The sequence below is a fragment of the Sinocyclocheilus grahami genome, unplaced genomic scaffold (genome assembly GCF_001515645.1).
Source record: "Sinocyclocheilus grahami isolate Dianchi unplaced genomic scaffold, SAMN03320097.WGS_v1.1 scaffold300.1, whole genome shotgun sequence".
Classification (NCBI taxonomy): Eukaryota; Metazoa; Chordata; class Actinopteri; order Cypriniformes; family Cyprinidae; genus Sinocyclocheilus; species Sinocyclocheilus grahami.
This window is the reverse complement of record NW_015505479.1, coordinates 1,140,474-1,160,245: the sequence shown is the minus strand read 5'-3', so window position 1 is coordinate 1,160,245 and position 19,772 is coordinate 1,140,474. Positions and strand designations below refer to the sequence as shown.

General features: G+C 33.4%; 1 protein-coding gene across 1 annotated transcript in view; it reads left to right on the top strand.

Moving 5' to 3' along the window:
* Positions 1 to 3,772: 3,772 nt before the first annotated feature.
* The window catches only part of LOC107601146 (voltage-dependent L-type calcium channel subunit beta-2-like), a 25,870-nt gene continuing 9,870 nt past the window's right edge, over positions 3,773 to 19,772 (top strand). Inside the window, exons 1-6 of the mRNA XM_016293202.1 lie at positions 3,773 to 4,003; positions 6,509 to 6,628; positions 11,141 to 11,263; positions 11,620 to 11,756; positions 15,736 to 15,812; positions 18,070 to 18,260. Coding sequence (XP_016148688.1) covers positions 3,938 to 4,003; positions 6,509 to 6,628; positions 11,141 to 11,263; positions 11,620 to 11,756; positions 15,736 to 15,812; positions 18,070 to 18,260 — 714 coding nt within the window. The 5' untranslated portion in view covers positions 3,773 to 3,937. The remainder of the gene's footprint in view (positions 4,004 to 6,508; positions 6,629 to 11,140; positions 11,264 to 11,619; positions 11,757 to 15,735; positions 15,813 to 18,069; positions 18,261 to 19,772) is intronic.

Sequence of the window (19,772 nt, the reverse complement as noted above, 5' to 3'; positions counted from 1 at the left end):
GGTCAAAATGTACTAGTATTACTATCCTTGTGGGGACATTTGGTCCCCATAACATGATAAATACCAGGTGTCTCTGATTAGGGCTGTAAAATTTTTTTTAATTTCAAATATTCGTCGAATTTAAAATAAAAATACACATTCGAATGCAACATTTTTGGTGTACGTCAGGCAGCCTTATCAGTGGCACACAAGATGCGACGACGATGTAAGTGTCGTTGCATTTTAATGTTTTGCTTAGCCTTTCCAGTTGAACCCACTGGATGCGGCGCTGCTACGTTGCTCCTTCAAAATATTGCAGAAAAAGAGAACATCAATGCGGAGAAGATATTTTTTACGTCAAAACTGAAACCAAGAGGTTTCATCTATCATCTAAGAGGGACATGTATCACCTTTGCACTCGCGTCTCGCACAAGAGAGCCGCATGTTTAGAAAGCCATGTAAAATTAATGTAAGTTGAACTTTTAAAAAACATGACTCGAGACTTTATGGCGCTTTTTTCGCCATCCCACTGCATCTCATGTTTTTAAGTGAAAAAGTACTCTTTGTGATTGGTTTTCGGTCCTTTGTGTTAAACTATACATGCATACATGATGCTGTTTTGTTTCTAATTGTTTAAGCAACCTAATTAATTATATATATGGTTTATAAACATAAATTGAAACACTATGCACTTTTTTTTACAAAGATAGTCATGTTATTTTATTGCTTTGAAGAAACGTGCATTAGTAATATTTTGCTCGATGCGCCCTCTTGTGGCCTCAGGAGAGAAGCCAAAACTGTTTTTCCCCCTAACTGAAATTATGTCTTGTATATTCGAATATAATTCGAATGTATTTTTCAGCCATTTTGACAGCCCTATCTTTGATTAAATGACGGAACATCACAGTGAGATTTCTTTGATTAGATGCAAGCTAGTTCGTAGAGATGAATTGTGTTGTTTTAAAATCCACAAGGTCTGACACTGAGTCAGTGCAGGGCAGCCGATTGGAAACTTCACAATGTTACTGAGTTTTCGGAGGTCAAAAGTTCACCCTTAATCCTCCACTTACCTGTTGTTAAGTTTGCTATACAGTATGTATAGACTGATATAAATCCACTGAAGATCAGTTAATTATTTAACAGATTTAAAAATAGTGTTAGCTCTGCAAGTTTTAAAGGTCTTGCACTCAATAAACAACCTGCGTTCAAATCAGATTTATAACTAAGGGCTTATAAGAGTGAAATCATAGAATAGAGAGAATCTGTGTTGTTTACAATTCACAAGTGTTTAACAGTTCCTGGGTAACCACACAACCCTTGTGAAATAGAAGTACATGTTAAGAGATAACCTTTTATGGAAATAATATACTTTAATAGAATATAATTAAGTGTGATCTGAATGAAATGTTTGGGCACTTAGTTAAATGTTAATTGCAATTTAATGAAAATGTATTATAGTTTAAATTTATATTAAATGCAATTATCTTAACGTTAGAGTGTTTTTGAGCCACTTAAGTAGGACTTAAGTACACCTTGATATGTAATGTAATAATTCGATGAATTAAAATATGGTTAAAGTGCTGCCGAATGGACTGACAAGCATTTACTGTATAGTGAACAATATACTTTAATGTAATTTCTATAGACATTGAAATATCATGTATTTAAACATTAAGTTGCATTTTAGTACATTTACAATATGTGACCCTGGACCACAAAACCAGTCATAAGGGTCAATTTTTTTAGATTTATACATCTGAAAGCTGAATAAATAAGCTTTCCATTGACGTAAGGTTTGTTAGGATAGGACAATATTTGTACGAGATACAACTATTTGAAAATCTGGAATCTGAGGGTGCAAAAAAATCTAAATATTGAGAAAATCTCCTTTAAAGTTGTCCAAATGAAGTTCTTATCAATGCATATTACTAATCAAAAATTAAGTTTTGATATATTTACGGTAGGAAATTTACAAAATATCTTCATGGATCATGATCTTTACTTAATATTCTAATGATTTTTGGCATAAAAAAATAATGTATTGTTGGCTATTGCTACAAATACACCCATGCATGCTACGTATGACTGGTTTTGTGCTCCAGGGTCACATATATAAAATTTTAATGCAATATCAAATAACAACATGACTGCTTTGGTATATTAGTCAACACATCAATATAAGTGTACTTCTTTAAGGCAAAACAAAAGATGATTAGAACATGATTTAAAATTAAAGTAAAACTTTTAAATTTGACATTATTACAAAGCGCACTTTTTAAAAGTGTACTTAAGTGAGTTAAGAAGCAGTCATGAAAGTGTCTCTCTTTGGGTCAATTCAATGGCCTTTTATTTTACTACTATTATATTATATGCAAGTACAGTTTTTTAAAATATACTTTCAAGATTCGAAGTGCACTACAAGTGCACATTCAAAACAATTAAGTGCGCTTCTTTTTTTCACAAGAATACACGTGCACATTTTGTAGAAACAGATACACACACACACACACACACACACACACACACACAAGTAGACATGCAGCAACATTAAGTTTTGATATATTTACAGTAGGAAATTTACAAAATATCTTCATGGATCATGATCTTTACTTAATATTCTAATGATTTTTGGCATAAAAAAATAATGTATTGTTGGCTATTGCTACAAATACACCCATGCATGCTACGTATGACTGGTTTTGTGCTCCAGGGTCACATATATAAAATTTTAATGCAATATCAAATAACAACATGACTGCTTTGGTATATTAGTCAACACATCAATATAAGTGTACTTCTTTAAGGCAAAACAAAAGATGATTAGAACATGATTTAAAATTAAAGTAAAACTTTTAAATTTGACATTATTACAAAGCGCACTTTTTAAAAGTGTACTTAAGTGAGTTAAGAAGCAGTCATGAAAGTGTCTCTCTTTGGGTCAATTCAATGGCCTTTTATTTTACTACTATTATATTATATGCAAGTACAGTTTTTTTAAATATACTTTCAAGATTCGAAGTGCACTACAAGTGCACATTCAAAACAATTAAGTGCGCTTCTTTTTTTCACAAGAATACACGTGCACATTTTGTAGAAACAGATACACACACACACACACACACACACACACACAAGTAGACATGCAGCGGGATTAATAACAGAAGACGACACACAGATGGAGTGTCTGTGAAGAGCAACGCAGAGGCAGAGAGCGAGGAGGATGGGAGGGGAGGGAAGATAAAGTGAATGCAAAACAGAGGACATACTGGAGAGACGGGAAGACTGTAGAGCGTACAGAAGCCTGGATGCCTGAGGAACACTATTGGACATACAGAATACGGAAAGGACAACGTATAAAAGAAGAACTGGCAGTTAGAGGTGCAGATCACTGCAGCAGAGGTGCTTGCATCTTTCGCATCGGTGCACCAGGCTCTAGGGAGCGGGGAAGGGCTCTTCATAGAGGAGCATGGCAGCCTGGTTTGCTGGTGTTGCTGCGGCGGGATGGACTGAGTCTCATTCATTATTCTAGAAGAAAACACACCGCCACTGTCTACACAGGCCGTAGCAGCTCTCATCATCCACTATGCGCAGGGATCGAGAGCAAGCACATGGGATTGCGTGCCATCGTCAACAACACAGCAGCACTCTACGTTCCCACAGCAGCAGCACATCTAGCATTGATAACATTAGCCCGGGCAACAGCCGAGATATTAGGTAGCACTTCATGTAGCTTAAATTGCAGTTTTAGTGAAAGCAAAACAAAAGACAGATCAGATTTTATTTTATTTTTTACTTGCCTATAATTGCATTTTTGATACCTGTGGCTCTCAGGTTTATGTATAATGTTTGCGTATCATTTGGTAGATGGTGGGCGGTATATACAGTAGTTGTTGTTAGAGTTTACTGAAGTTTGTGGTTGGTATGGTGAGGAGAGCAAATGCTCTAACTGGATTGGCTGATGAAGGCCTCCTGGATACGACTGCTGAAACGAGCAACAGGGAACCGAGTCAAGAACAACATTGGTGTAAGAAACTCTTAATATACACTATTTACGTGTGCAAGCGAATGGAAATTGCTAGTATGTTGCTGAGTATCTTAACTTTTGATTTAATCTTTATATGTCCTTGAATGATTAATATTAAATGCACATTTCACTTGTGACCTTGTTTGACATTAGGTGACCGTGATTTCATGTAAACATCAACAGTGTCTATCAAGTATGTTCAGGTTTAATTTCTAAATATTTTCTTGAATCTCTCTATAGCCTTTCATATACAGGAAACTACATACAAAGATGCATTCATTTTAGTGCATTTATGTGTTATTATTACTAACAAGAAGTGCACTTAATGTGTGCACTTTTAGTGTACTTCAAATCTTTAAAAAAAACTGTAATTGCAGATAATACGAAATATTGAAATTAAAGGTCACTTAAGTGACTTAAAGTGAGACACTTGACTGTTTCACACTTAAGTATACTTTTAAAAAGTGCACTTAAGAATAAAGTCAAAATTAAAAGTTGTGCTTTAAAGTAGATTTTAAATCATTACTTTTTTTATCAGTTTGTCATGCTTTAAAGAAGTACACTTATTTTTATGTGTTGACTGACATACTAAAGCACATGTAAAGTTTTGATTTTAATTTTATGTTATTCAATATTACATTTAAAGTTAATATATTTTAAAAGTACTGAATTGCAACTTCACTATTACAAATCACAAATATATTTAAATATATGACATAAATATATGACATACACGTTTCACTAGAAATGAAGTGTTCGGAAAACATATTCCGTTTGCACTTAAGTATATATATATATATTTTTTTAATTTTGTGATAAGTACCCATTTTTAAAGTATGTTAAAGAGCTTTTTATGGGAAATTGTGAATAGTTGTAATTTTTTTTTAATCAACCCCCAAAAATGCAGCAGTTAGGCTGTGTGTGTCCAGATATTATAACGTTTAAATTAAATTTAAATCCTATTTTAGTTGTAGAATGTCTTGTATGTGTGTGCTGTAATTGGTCAGGTGCTAGAAGGTGATTTATTTTGGACAATCAATCCTTTTCCATCCCAACCAGTACCAGTGGTTTTGGACTTTAGCTATACCTAAGTCCCTTTCATCTCATTTTATATCTAAATTTTCTTTTGGAGTGAATAGGAAGTGTCCCACCTGCCCCTACAGCAGGGGTGCCCACACTCGGTCCTGGAGGGCCGCTGTCCTGAAGAGTTTAGCTCCAACCCCAATCAAACACACCTGAAGCAGCTAATCAAGCTCTTACTAGTCATACTAGAAACTTCCAGGCAGGTGTGTTGAGGCAAGCTGGAGCTAAACTCTGCACGACACCGGCCCTCCAGGACCGAGTTTGGGCACCCCTGCTGTAGAGGCAGATGGGGCACTTCCCATTCACTCCAAAAGGACAAGGAAAATCCAAAATAACGTTTCTATGATTGATTTTCCAGAAGAGGAAAAAATGTGGAGAGATTGATTATGCTAGTCACTCCCTCAGCCGTTGTGTGAGAAACACGCTAGCTCTCTGAAATGAAATGCCAAGTTAATTTAAAGGCACAGTCACCTAAAAATTAAAATGATCTTCATTTACTAGCCCTCATCATTTCTTTCCAAACCTGTATGACTTTAAGTCTTTTTAAAATATTTTGAAAGATATTTTGAAAAATGTTTGGTTACACTTTATTTCGATAGTCCACTTTAGACATTCTACTAACTATACGTAACTTTGTAACTACATGTCAACTACATGTCAACTAATTCTCATTAATTTGCAACTACATGTCTACTAACTCTCAGAGTAGACTGTTAGGGTAGGTTTAGGGTTAGTAGAATAAGCTGACAAAGAAATAGTTAGAAGATATTAAGCAGACAGTCTACTAATACTCTACTAACTGCTAGTTGACATGTAGTTGCAAAGTGTTAATAGAATGTCTAAAGTGGACTATCGAAATGTTTTAGTAGTGATGTTTTTTTTTGTCACACATGACTTTAGTTTGGAGTATTAACTAATGAATAACTACAACCTTTTAGGTATGGGGTGGATTAGGGGATCTAAAATATGGTCCTGCAGAATAAGGCATTAATATGTGCTTTATAAGTAGGCCTACTAATAAACAGCCAATATGCTAGTAATGTGCATGATAATAAGTAACTAGTTAATAGTGAGAATTTGTCCCTAAACTAATTTGTTTCCATTTTTCATACAATGTAAGTCAATAATAACCAAAACTTGTTACCTTTTTACAAAATGTTGTGAATCAAGTTGTAAATGGCTTATACTCTGTCTGCTTATTGATATACAGGTAGGAGAACCTATTCTGCCATGAACAAATTACACACACCAACTTTAAGTAGAGTAGCTGTATATTTATCCTGAGCAAATGAGTAAACGTCATGGTTTTAAAATCAAGGAAGACAATCAAATAAAAACAATGTGTCATAATCCATGTAATTAATGAAATAAATGCACACACAGAAACATAAATGTGTACATAAAAAAATGCTTTTTCCACAGGGTTCAGCGGACTCATACACTAGTCGGCCGTCTGACTCGGATGTGTCTCTGGAGGAAGATAAAGAGACCTTACGCAGAGAAGCTGAGAGACAGGCTCAGGCTCAGCTCAAAAAGGCTGAGGTATTGCTGCATGTTTTACTCACTATAACTGAGTGTCTGATTAATTGTCAGTTTGACAAGGGCTTGCTCGAATCAGTTCGTCTGTCTAATAGTGTGTATCCGTTCAAAATAGCATACTTCCGTACTATATATCGGCCGATATTTTTTCTTTTTGAACGATAAGTATTCTGACAGCAAAGGGACTTTTATTATGACAGCGCAAAGAATCACAGCGCACAGATGCGAGCGTTTAAATTCTATGTTGCGATGTAAGACTATGTTGCTTTTTATTTTGTCACTGTTATATTCATGTGTCATACGTGTAGGCTATTTTGTTTGAGAAAATATAGTTTAGAGTGCTCACAATCTTACCAGGTTACTGAGTGCTCTGTTGGTCAGTGTTTAGGCTACTGATTCGTGTTTTTAACTATTTATTTTTTTGTGAAAAATACTATAATAGGATTACAGAATCAAATCTTTTTATTTTATAGATATGTTTATTATATAGGTATATTGCATTATTATTATTTATCAAGTTCTGTTTTTTTTCATATTGATTAATTTCACAATTAATTATTTCTCATTTAGTAAATAGGCTTATGTAAAATAAATTACAATTTCATTTTTGCAATTTTTATTGCAATTGCTATGCATGTTATTTACAAACCCAATTCCAAAAAAGTTGGGACACTGTACAAATTGTAATTTATACTGTAATTTATATTGTAATAATTTACAAATCTCATAAACTTATATTTTATTCACAATAGAATATACTAATTTCATATCAATATCGGCATCAGCCATCCAAAAATCTATAAAGTATGCATTGTATACTGTGCACAGTTTGTACATTTTCTGTATGCATGGAATACATTGGACCATATATATATTTTTTTAACATTAGCCAAAATATGCAGTATACAAACTGCAAAAAATATATCCCTCAGTACAATGCAACTGACTTTCCATTCCCACTGTTACAAAATAATTTTTTACACAATTTTTGTAAAGGTTTTATCTGAAATGGATAACTGTTTTTTTTTTTTTGAGGAACCAAATGAGTTTGTGTGACAGTGTAGCATTTTACTGTTAGAAACATTTACATGTTACGGTATAAACAGTGCTTCGAGGTCTGGTTTGTTATTTTTTAAGATTTATTGTGTGTGTGTGTGAGAGAGCGTGTGTGAGTGTGTGTGTGTGCACCTGTTTTTCAATTCTGGTGGGGACTTAAACCTGAATACACATACACACAGACTCATGGGGACTCATGTCATGGTGGGGACCTAAATTGAGGTCCCCATGGGTAAACAAGCTAATAAATCACACAGAATGGAGTGTATTGAAAATCTGAAATAGCACAAAGTCTGTGCGTGTGTGTGTGTGTATCAGTATAACCAGCTCCAGTTTGTCATGACTGGTTATAATCATAACTATAAAGTCTAGCAGGTGATTATCCTGTGACTGGTATGAATAGATTTCTGGTGTTTGGGAGAATACAATCTTTCTCTCTTTTTTCTTCTTTAAAATATCATTGTAATACTCAATACAAAGCCTCATGGGACTGTTATTCTTGCTTTATAAATCATGCACCGAATTACTAAAATATAAGACACAGCACCTTCAGTGTGATCTTATTTTAAGGCTTAATTTATAGCTGAATGCTTTTTAGACGCTTTCTTTCAAAGGCAAATCAATGCTGTTTGGAGGTGATATATGAAATTGCACCCCGTTAGTCTTTCCCATCTATTTTTATTCTTCTATTTAATCTTGTTTTTGTCACACTCTCCTTCACCTCTAGGGGTGATAGCTATTTTTAGAGTTTGACATCAATCAGATTCATCATCATAAATATTGATAACAAAGCCAGATGGCCTGCAGTGAGCAGACAGAAGTCAAATATTCTTCACTGACCATGTTTCTAGAAATATCCACAACTATTCTCTCTCTCTCTCTCTCACACACACATACACACACACTGTGTTATCTTAAAGACTTATTTCTGCCTGATTTAACATATAAAATATAGTTTTGTTGGTATAAATGTATGTATACTGTATAGCTTGGTTCGGTAAAACCATTTTTAGGTTACCATGTTTTGCAGTGGTTTCACAAACCACTCTTGAAAGTGCCTTAAAGAAATAGTTCACCAAAAACAAAACAAAATCAGCACAATATATTCAAAGTCTTCATAAGGACTAAGAATAGAGACAAATGAGACATAATAAACATTAGAGCTGTAAAATTAATGTGGACAGCATAAAGTAAAACCAAAATAATCATGAGATTGCAAAACGTAATGTGCATTATGTAAATGTTTTTTAGTTTTACATATATAAATGTAAATGTTCACTACTCTGTAAGATGTAAATCAATATTTTATTCATCAAGGATGCATTAAGCTGATCAAAAGTGCCAGTAAAACATTTATAATCCCACAAAATATTCAAATAGATGCAGTTCTTTTGAACTTTCTATTCATCTGTGAATCCTGAAAGATCAAATGCATCTCAGTTTCCACAAAAATATTGTGCAGCACGACTGTTTTCAACACGGATAATAATCAGAAATGTGTCTCGAGCAGCAAATCAGCATATTATACTGATTTCTGAAGATCATGTGACACTGAAGACTGGAGTAATGATGCTGAAAATACAGCTGCGCATCACAGAAATAAATTACAGTTTAAAATATATATAAATAGAAAACAGTTCTTTTAAATTATAATAATATTTTCACAATACTACTGTTTTTACTGTATTTTTTTTATCAAATAAATGAAGCCCCTGTGAACATAAAAGACATCAGAAACATAAAAATATGTAAATTATTTCAAGCTTTTGACTGTGTATAATGAAAAATGTTTCCGTTTTGCTTTCCTATGTGTGTAGGAATGAAATAATTTCACTCAACCAAAAACAACCTGAATCCGTGTGAAGATTCAGCGTAAACACTCATGCACTCAAGTAAAGCAAACGAGCTGTCAGATCAGATGTGTGTGTTTCTGCTGAATGTGAATGAAACTGTAGATCAGTCTGAACAGACATTTACACAAAGGGTTACAATCACTATGTCTGATCAATACGGCATGCGTTATGGAAAGTGGGGTTACATAAGAGGCAGACAGTGGCTGTGAAAACAAAACAAGGGGTTCAAAGCTGGCTCCTATAATAAATGTTGCATAGTATTACAACAATACAGTGCATAGTTTTGCATATCTTTGTATTCGATTAGAAAATATAAAGATGACAGACTGAGATAAAGAAAGGGAAGATAAAGCAGCATTGTCTTGACAGATCATGGAGAGTCAGGTTTGCGTGTGATCAACCCACCATCCCCATTACCTTTAGAGGACACTGTGTCCTCTGTTTCGACACACCCATAATTCATTGCGTGTGCAGCCCATCATGTGGATGTGGAGTCCATACTGATTTTGCCCTTGTGTGTCAAACGCTCATGTTCCTGCTTTTGTGTATTCCTGAAAACACTGAAACATTTGTAGATAATAATTTACTCTTAATAATTGACTACTTATTTTCCATAGAACACAAAATTAGAATTTTTTTTTTTTAATTATACCCTGGCAGTTTTATTTTCTTTTAGATAATGAAAGTGGATGAAATGGGTCTGTCAAGGTTTTTTCCAATGGGAATATGGAAGAAAATGAACAGAATAACCCCCATATATTTCTCCAGTTGACTGATTACATTAAGAATTGCAAATATTTTTTTAATATTACAAGTTTTTTGGGATGCTATGTTTAAGTATGCAAATAAGGAATTATCTAATTAACTATGTAATGATTTAAACATAAATCTGAACACTGGATAAAGCCAGGTTTAAAATTATTTTTTCATTTTGTTGACATATAAGAGCTAATTATTTTTATTTTTTTGTATTTTATAAAATCAGAAAATACTGTCAACCTAAAGAAAAAAAGACCATGTTTTTAGGAATGAAAGGTTGTGTAAAATCAGGCAAATGATGAACAAAACCCTCTATAGAATATAAATAGAAATAAAACTGCTAAGTTTGGTGTATTTAAGTGCTGCTGAAGTGCAGAGAAAACAGCCTGGAAAAATATGTTTAGTCATTGAAATCCACAGACATAAATAGATAATATGCAATACTTGAAAGTGTATTTTGGGTGTTTTCTTTCACTAGTCATGAAAAAAAGCTATGTTTTTTTCTGTAGTGTCTTGCATTAAAGGACAAGAAAGCAACATAAAAGTCAGAGCTTGTAAATCTGCTGAACACAAACAATGATTTTGTCTGAAGAAATTATGTTTTGCCTGCATAATTCTGAGATTTTTGATTTTATAAAAAAAAAAAAGTTTTTAAAAAAAGTTACAAATAATAAAACAATAATTAAAACATTGAACCCTATTGTGTGGACACTGATGGATTTTTTCAAAATCTCTTCTTTTGTGTTCCACAGGTTTGAAATGCATGAGAGTTGTTGTTGAAATCTCTCTCTTTCTCTGCTATTTGCTCATATTTCATACTGTACTCGCTCTTTGTTCTTCTACACAGTCTAAACCAGTGGCGTTTGCAGTACGTACTAATGTTGGCTACAGCGCTTCTCTTGAAGACGACGTCCCTGTGCCTGAAATGGGAATCTCATTTGAGGCTAAAGATTTCCTTCATGTTAAAGAAGTATGTATTTAAACATGTATCCAAATTCACATGTAGTATACAGATTATAACAGTTGAGTAAAGTGTATACTTTTGTCCATATCACAACAAACACAACACACTAAAAATACATCACGCATTACAGATTCTTTAACTAAAACAGACTTGCACACATATATAACAAGGCCTTGAAATACAGTTTATGACAAAGTATATCTGCAAATTTCAAATAACCCAGATTAATTTTTCAATTACAGTTTTTACATTTTTAGTACTTAATATATTTAAGATTGTGTTTGGCCTTGAATTTTTGCTTTGTCAGGTTCTGTGGGAAGATAAATATGCACCATGGGTGACTTCTGTGTGTTTAATGACAGAAATTTAATAATGACTGGTGGATTGGTCGCTTGGTGAAAGAAGGGTGTGACATCGGTTTCATCCCAAGTCCGCTGAAGCTTGAAAGCATTCGCATCCACCAGGAGCAACGTGTAAAACAAGGAAAATTTTACTCAAGGTATATGTTCCACTAACACGCAGCGCATAGTTCTTCACTAAACAAAATATTACAGAAAAAAAACACAGCTTTAATGTGGCCACTTTTAACAAAACTAGACTGTTTCGCAAAAGCATCCCTTGTGAAAAGTGTGCTTAATTCAGTTAATTGAATTGAATTAATTGTATTGAATGTGTGCTTGTAGTGTATTTCAAATCTTAAAAGTGTATATTTTAAAATCTCTACTTGCACATAAAAATATGAATGAAATAAAAGGCCACTTAAGTGAAGAAACTTTCATGACTGTTTCTAAAGACTTAAGCACACTTTTAAAAAGTGCAATTTGTAATTCCAAATCAAAAGTTTATTTTAAATGTCATATTTTAAAGACAAATAATAATACAAAGATGTACTTAGGTCCTACTTAAATGGGTCAAAAAGCACTCTAAAGTTCATTTAATTGTCATTAACATGCAATTAAGTGTAAAAACATTACTTTTAGTTCACACTTAAGTATATTCTTTTAAAGTATATGATTTCCATACTCTTTAAAAGTTCTTTTTTCACAAGAGATCTGAAGCCTAAGTAGATTGTAGAGACGATTGGTGCCAATGTTTTCTACAATGTGCTTAGGCTTACAATGTAATGATGCTGAAAATACAGCTGCGCATCACAGAAATAAATTACAGTTTAAAATATATATAAATAGAAAACAGTTCTTTTAAATTATAATAATATTTTCACAATACTACTGTTTTTACTGTATTTTTTTATCAAATAAATGAAGCCCCTGTGAACATAAAAGACATCAGAAACATAAAAATATGTAAATTATTTCAAGCTTTTGACTGTGTATAATGAAAATGTTTCCGTTTTGCTTTCCTATGTGTGTAGGAATGAAATAATTTCACTCAACCAAAAACAACCTGAATCCGTGTGAAGATTCAGCGTAAACACTCATGCACTCAAGTAAAGCAAACGAGCTGTCAGATCAGATGTGTGTGTTTCTGCTGAATGTGAATGAAACTGTAGATCAGTCTGAACAGACATTTACACAAAGGGTTACAATCACTATGTCTGATCAATACGGCATGCGTTATGGAAAGTGGGGTTACATAAGAGGCAGACAGTGGCTGTGAAAACAAAACAAGGGGTTCAAAGCTGGCTCCTATAATAAATGTTGCATAGTATTACAACAATACAGTGCATAGTTTTGCATATCTTTGTATTCGATTAGAAAATATAAAGATGACAGACTGAGATAAAGAAAGGGAAGATAAAGCAGCATTGTCTTGACAGATCATGGAGAGTCAGGTTTGCGTGTGATCAACCCACCATCCCCATTACCTTTAGAGGACACTGTGTCCTCTGTTTCGACACACCCATAATTCATTGCGTGTGCAGCCCATCATGTGGATGTGGAGTCCATACTGATTTTGCCCTTGTGTGTCAAACGCTCATGTTCCTGCTTTTGTGTATTCCTGAAAACACTGAAACATTTGTAGATAATAATTTACTCTTAATAATTGACTACTTATTTTCCATAGAACACAAAATTAGAATTTTTTTTTTTTAATTATACCCTGGCAGTTTTATTTTCTTTTAGATAATGAAAGTGGATGAAATGGGTCTGTCAAGGTTTTTTCCAATGGGAATATGGAAGAAAATGAACAGAATAACCCCCATATATTTCTCCAGTTGACTGATTACATTAAGAATTGCAAATATTTTTTTAATATTACAAGTTTTTTGGGATGCTATGTTTAAGTATGCAAATAAGGAATTATCTAATTAACTATGTAATGATTTAAACATAAATCTGAACACTGGATAAAGCCAGGTTTAAAATTATTTTTTCATTTTGTTGACATATAAGAGCTAATTATTTTTATTTTTTTGTATTTTATAAAATCAGAAAATACTGTCAACCTAAAGAAAAAAAGACCATGTTTTTAGGAATGAAAGGTTGTGTAAAATCAGGCAAATGATGAACAAAACCCTCTATAGAATATAAATAGAAATAAAACTGCTAAGTTTGGTGTATTTAAGTGCTGCTGAAGTGCAGAGAAAACAGCCTGGAAAAATATGTTTAGTCATTGAAATCCACAGACATAAATAGATAATATGCAATACTTGAAAGTGTATTTTGGGTGTTTTCTTTCACTAGTCATGAAAAAAAGCTATGTTTTTTTCTGTAGTGTCTTGCATTAAAGGACAAGAAAGCAACATAAAAGTCAGAGCTTGTAAATCTGCTGAACACAAACAATGATTTTGTCTGAAGAAATTATGTTTTGCCTGCATAATTCTGAGATTTTTGATTTTATAAAAAAAAAAAAGTTTTTAAAAAAAGTTACAAATAATAAAACAATAATTAAAACATTGAACCCTATTGTGTGGACACTGATGGATTTTTTCAAAATATCTTCTTTTGTGTTCCACAGGTTTGAAATGCATGAGAGTTGTTGTTGAAATCTCTCTCTTTCTCTGCTATTTGCTCATATTTCATACTGTACTCGCTCTTTGTTCTTCTACACAGTCTAAACCAGTGGCGTTTGCAGTACGTACTAATGTTGGCTACAGCGCTTCTCTTGAAGACGACGTCCCTGTGCCTGAAATGGGAATCTCATTTGAGGCTAAAGATTTCCTTCATGTTAAAGAAGTATGTATTTAAACATGTATCCAAATTCACATGTAGTATACAGATTATAACAGTTGAGTAAAGTGTATACTTTTGTCCATATCACAACAAACACAACACACTAAAAATACATCACGCATTACAGATTCTTTAACTAAAACAGACTTGCACACATATATAACAAGGCCTTGAAATACAGTTTATGACAAAGTATATCTGCAAATTTCAAATAACCCAGATTAATTTTTCAATGACAGTTTTTACATTTTTAGTACTTAATATATTTAAGATTGTGTTTGGCCTTGAATTTTTGCTTTGTCAGGTTCTGTGGGAAGATAAATATGCACCATGGGTGACTTCTGTGTGTTTAATGACAGAAATTTAATAATGACTGGTGGATTGGTCGCTTGGTGAAAGAAGGGTGTGACATCGGTTTCATCCCAAGTCCGCTGAAGCTTGAAAGCATTCGCATCCACCAGGAGCAACGTGTAAAACAAGGAAAATTTTACTCAAGGTATATGTTCCACTAACACGCAGCGCATAGTTCTTCACTAAACAAAATATTACAGAAAAAAAACACAGCTTTAATGTGGCCACTTTTAACAAAACTAGACTGTTTCGCAAAAGCATCCCTTGTGAAAAGTGTGCTTAATTCAGTTAATTGAATTGAATTAATTGTATTGAATGTGTGCTTGTAGTGTATTTCAAATCTTAAAAGTGTATATTTTAAAATCTCTACTTGCACATAAAAATATGAATGAAATAAAAGGCCACTTAAGTGAAGAAACTTTCATGACTGTTTCTAAAGACTTAAGCACACTTTTAAAAAGTGCAATTTGTAATTCCAAATCAAAAGTTTATTTTAAATGTCATATTTTAAAGACAAATAATAATACAAAGATGTACTTAGGTCCTACTTAAATGGGTCAAAAAGCACTCTAAAGTTCATTTAATTGTCATTAACATGCAATTAAGTGTAAAAACATTACTTTTAGTTCACACTTAAGTATATTCTTTTAAAGTATATGATTTCCATACTCTTTAAAAGTTCTTTTTTCACAAGAGATCTGAAGCCTAAGTAGATTGTAGAGACGATTGGTGCCAATGTTTTCTACAATGTGCTTAGGCTTACAATGCTTTTAAACTGAACGTTTGCTATGGCCTGCTGAAAATAAAGAGCTTGAAATGGTTTCAATGGCTTTAACTGCTCAACCCACTGAATCCGCTCAGGTCGCCAAGGCTGTTTTTTCTTCAGAAATAATTTAAAGAAATTTTTAGAAATTTTAAATACATAGAAGAAAACTAAACCCATTACACCTTTCTTTTTTGTTAAGGATTCTATGTTGTTCTTTTGTTTTACAGTAAACTAGGGGCAAACTCTTCATCCAGTTTAGGAGACATTGTTTCAAACTCACGTAAATCAACCCCTCCATCCTCAGGTATGTTATCGACATTGGGTTGTCACTTTAAAACAGCACATCAAAAACTTTAATTGTGAAATACTTGGTATATTATATGTCACGTTATATTATATTGCAGTTTTCAACACATCCTCTACCCCAGTCAAAAAATCCTAGAGGAATGTGAATGTGATTCACTTTGGGAATTTTATACTTTAAGACAGACATTTTCATGACTGTTTCACACTTAGGTACAGTTTTAAAAAGTGCACTTTGTAATATTGTCAAGTTTTATTAGTATATTATCATGCTTTAAAGAAGTACACTTTAATGTGCAAGAAGAACATTGTAGTGTGTTATTTGATGTTACCAAAATGTATTTTAAATGTACGAATTTACAAGTTCATCATTACACATATACAAATATATTCAAATACATTCATACATATTCTGAAAAAAGTGTTATTAATTAAGTATTGAATGTGCACTTGTAATGTACTTAAAATCTTAAAAGTATATTTTGATAAACTGTACAGATAACATAATATTAATGAAATAAAAGGCCACTTAAGTGACTTAAAGAGAGAAACTTCCATAACTAATTTTCTGAAAACACTTAAGTACGCTTTTAAATAGTGACCTTTGTAATAATGTCAAATTAAAACTTTTGGTTACATTTTATTTTAAGGTGTCCTTGTTACAGTGTAATTATACATTTAAGTACTGAGTAATATTAATTAACTACATGCACTTACTATATGGTTTTAGGGTTAGGATAATTGTTTGGCTTAGGGTTACTTGCATGCAATTATGCATAATTTATTGTTATCATAATAGCAAGTACATGTAACAAGAACACCTTAAATAAAGTGTTACCGAAATTTTACTTTAAAATACATTTTAAATAAATATGTTCTAATAATAATTATAATAATGACTAACATACTAAAACACATGTAAAGAACTTTATTATAATTTTAACGGTGGTGTGTAATTTGTTATCGCATTTAAATGTATTATATTTTAAATGTATTAAAATAGATTTAAATACATTACATACAGGTTTCAATAGGAATGACATTAAAGTATATTTTAGTTTATCATAAATGCTTGTCAGTACATTCAGCAGCACTTTAACCAGATTTCTTAGACACCATAAAGTCCAACATAAAAAGTTAGTTCACCCAACAATGAAAATTAGCCAACAAATTACTCACCCTCAAGTCATCCTAGGTGTATATGACTTTCTTCTTTCAGAAGAATCCAGTTGGAGTTACATAAAAAATGGTCTTTGATCTTTCAAGCTGTTTAATGGCACTCAGCGGGTGTTGCATGCATCAGTCCAAAAGAAGTTAAATAAAAAGCGCCCATCCATAAAAAAAGTGTCTCACACGGCTCCGGGGGTGAACAAAGGCCTTCTGTAGCGAATCGATGCATTTTTGTAAGAAAAAATATCCATATTCAAAACATAATAATCACTTTAATGTAGCTTGCGCCAACAGTTGCACACAGAAGCAGTTCCGGGCGGATGACGTATGAGGTCAGTGCTGCGCATGCGCCGGTGAGTCTCATGAAAACCAACGTTTGTTAACAGGAGCAAAGGAAGCAATCCGCTCGGAGATGCTTCCGTGTAGGACTGTTGGCGCAAGCTACATTAAAGGGATTATTAAGTTTTGAATATGGATATTTTTGTTTCAAAAACGCATCGATTCGCTACAGAAGGCCTTTGTTCACCCCCCGGAGCCGTGTGAGATGCTTTTTTTTAATGGATGGGCGCTTTTTATTTAACTTCTTTCTGACTGATGCATGCAACACCCGCTGAGTGGCATTAAACAGCTTGAAAGATCAAAGACAATTTTTAATATAACTCCGACTGGATTCTTCTGAAAGAAGAAAGTCATATACACCCAGGATGACGTGAGGGTGAGTAATTTGTGGGCTAATTTTCATTTTTGGGTGAACTAACCCTCTAAGTGAATTAAATATTAATTGAAACTGTAATAGTTTTATTTAATTGCAATTAATATGCAATCAAGTGTCCAAAACCATTACATTCAGTTCATACATATATAAGTATATTAGCAATTAAGTATCCTTTTAAGTATGCTAAAGTGTACTCCTTTTTCGCAAGGCAGCGTTTTTACTGAAATGCTGTGTGCTTCAATGCATAACTGTAGTTCATTGTCTCATCAATGATTGTTGTGCATTGTGTATCTTTACGTTGTGTATGAATTCCCCCGTGTGTTTTGCTGAGGCTCATATGTACGTGTGTGCGTGTTTATATATGTGTGTGTAGCTGTGGACATAGACGCTGCAGGGTTAGATCCGGAGGAGAGTGACCCTCCTCTCCATCAGCGTTCACCCAAAGCCAGCCCAAACACAGTAATATCCCCTTTAGCCCGTGAGAAACGAATGCCTTTCTTTAAGAAGGTAAAGGACGCTCCCTCGCTCTGCATCTGTCCGTCACAGCAGCATCGCGCAGAGCCTGTTTCGCTTGTCTTCGTCTGAATGCCCATGCCAGCTTACTCCACTCACTCTTTCCCTTCTCTCTCCCTGTCTTGTCTTTGTTCCTCTGTATCCCAATCTTTCACACTCCCTTGGTCTTTTCTTTTTGTCTGTTTCCCTTCTTCCTTTCTTCAGCTAAGCAGAGGCATAAGTCGGTAAGTCGGGCCTCACAGAGAGCCATGTGGTCAATGGCCGCTCATTCCTGTTATGCAGTACTTAAGAGTTTATTAATTATAGCTTATTGTTATAACAGGATGGAATCTGCTCAGTGACGGATTTACATGATAGTTTTAATCTGAAGATAATTTTGATACACTGTATATACACTAGTAAAAGTGTGGAAGAATTCAGGTTTTTTAATGTTTTTGAAAGAAGTCTCTTCTGCTCACCAAGGCTGCATTTAATTGATCAAAAATACAGTAAAAACTGTAATATTGTGAAATATTATTACAATTTTAAAACAAACGCTTGCTATGTGAATATATGTTAAAATGTAATTTATTCCTGTGATGCGCAGCTGTATTTTCAGCATCATTCCTCCAGTCTTCAGTGTCACATGATCTTCAGAAATCATTCTAATATGCTGATCTGCTGCTCAAGAAATATTTCTTACTATTATCAATGTTGAAAACAGCTATGCTGCTTTGTATTTTTATGAAAACCATGATTCAGCATGGATGCTTTAAAGTAATCAAAAGTGAAAGTAATGACATTTATAATGTTACACAAGATTTCAAATAAATGCTGTTCTTTTGAACTTTCTATTCATCCTGGAAAAATGAATCTTTAAAGAATTTTAGAATTTTAAGCAGCAAAATCTGCTTTCAGCATTAGTAATAATACAAACCATTATTAATAATTTAGCACCGATAATAACTCAGCAGCAAATCAGCATATTAAAATGATTTCTGAAGGATCATGTGACACTGAAGGCTGGAGTAATGATGCGGAAAATTCAGCTTTGCATCACAGAAATAAATTATATTTGGAAAATATAATAACATATCAAGCATTTTCCATATGCTGTTTTTACTGTATTTTTAGTCAAATAATTGCAGACTTGGTAAGCTAAGACTTTTTTGAAAAACATTTTAAAAACTTGACTAATAGTGTATCTATAGAACAGAATATAATGTTTTACAGTGAAACCAACTTATACCACAAAACATCTCTAAAAGTGCGCTCACATTTACCATTGCTTGGCAAAGTTTCACAGATGATTTCAATAGGAATCCATGCTATCGAGAGTTTCGCGAAAAGTTCCACACACAGACTTGCTCAACAGAAAACTGCTTTTTTTTATAACGTGACTTTTGAAGCAATCAAAAACTAACAAAAGAGCAACACTATGCAAGTGCAAATGACAAGTCTCGGTTAGCATAACGCAGTACAGTACACGTTGCAAGGTATTTATATATACAGTGGGGGAAAAAAGTATTTAGTCAGCCACCAATTGTGCAAGTTCTCCCACTTAAAAAGATGAGAGAGGCCTGT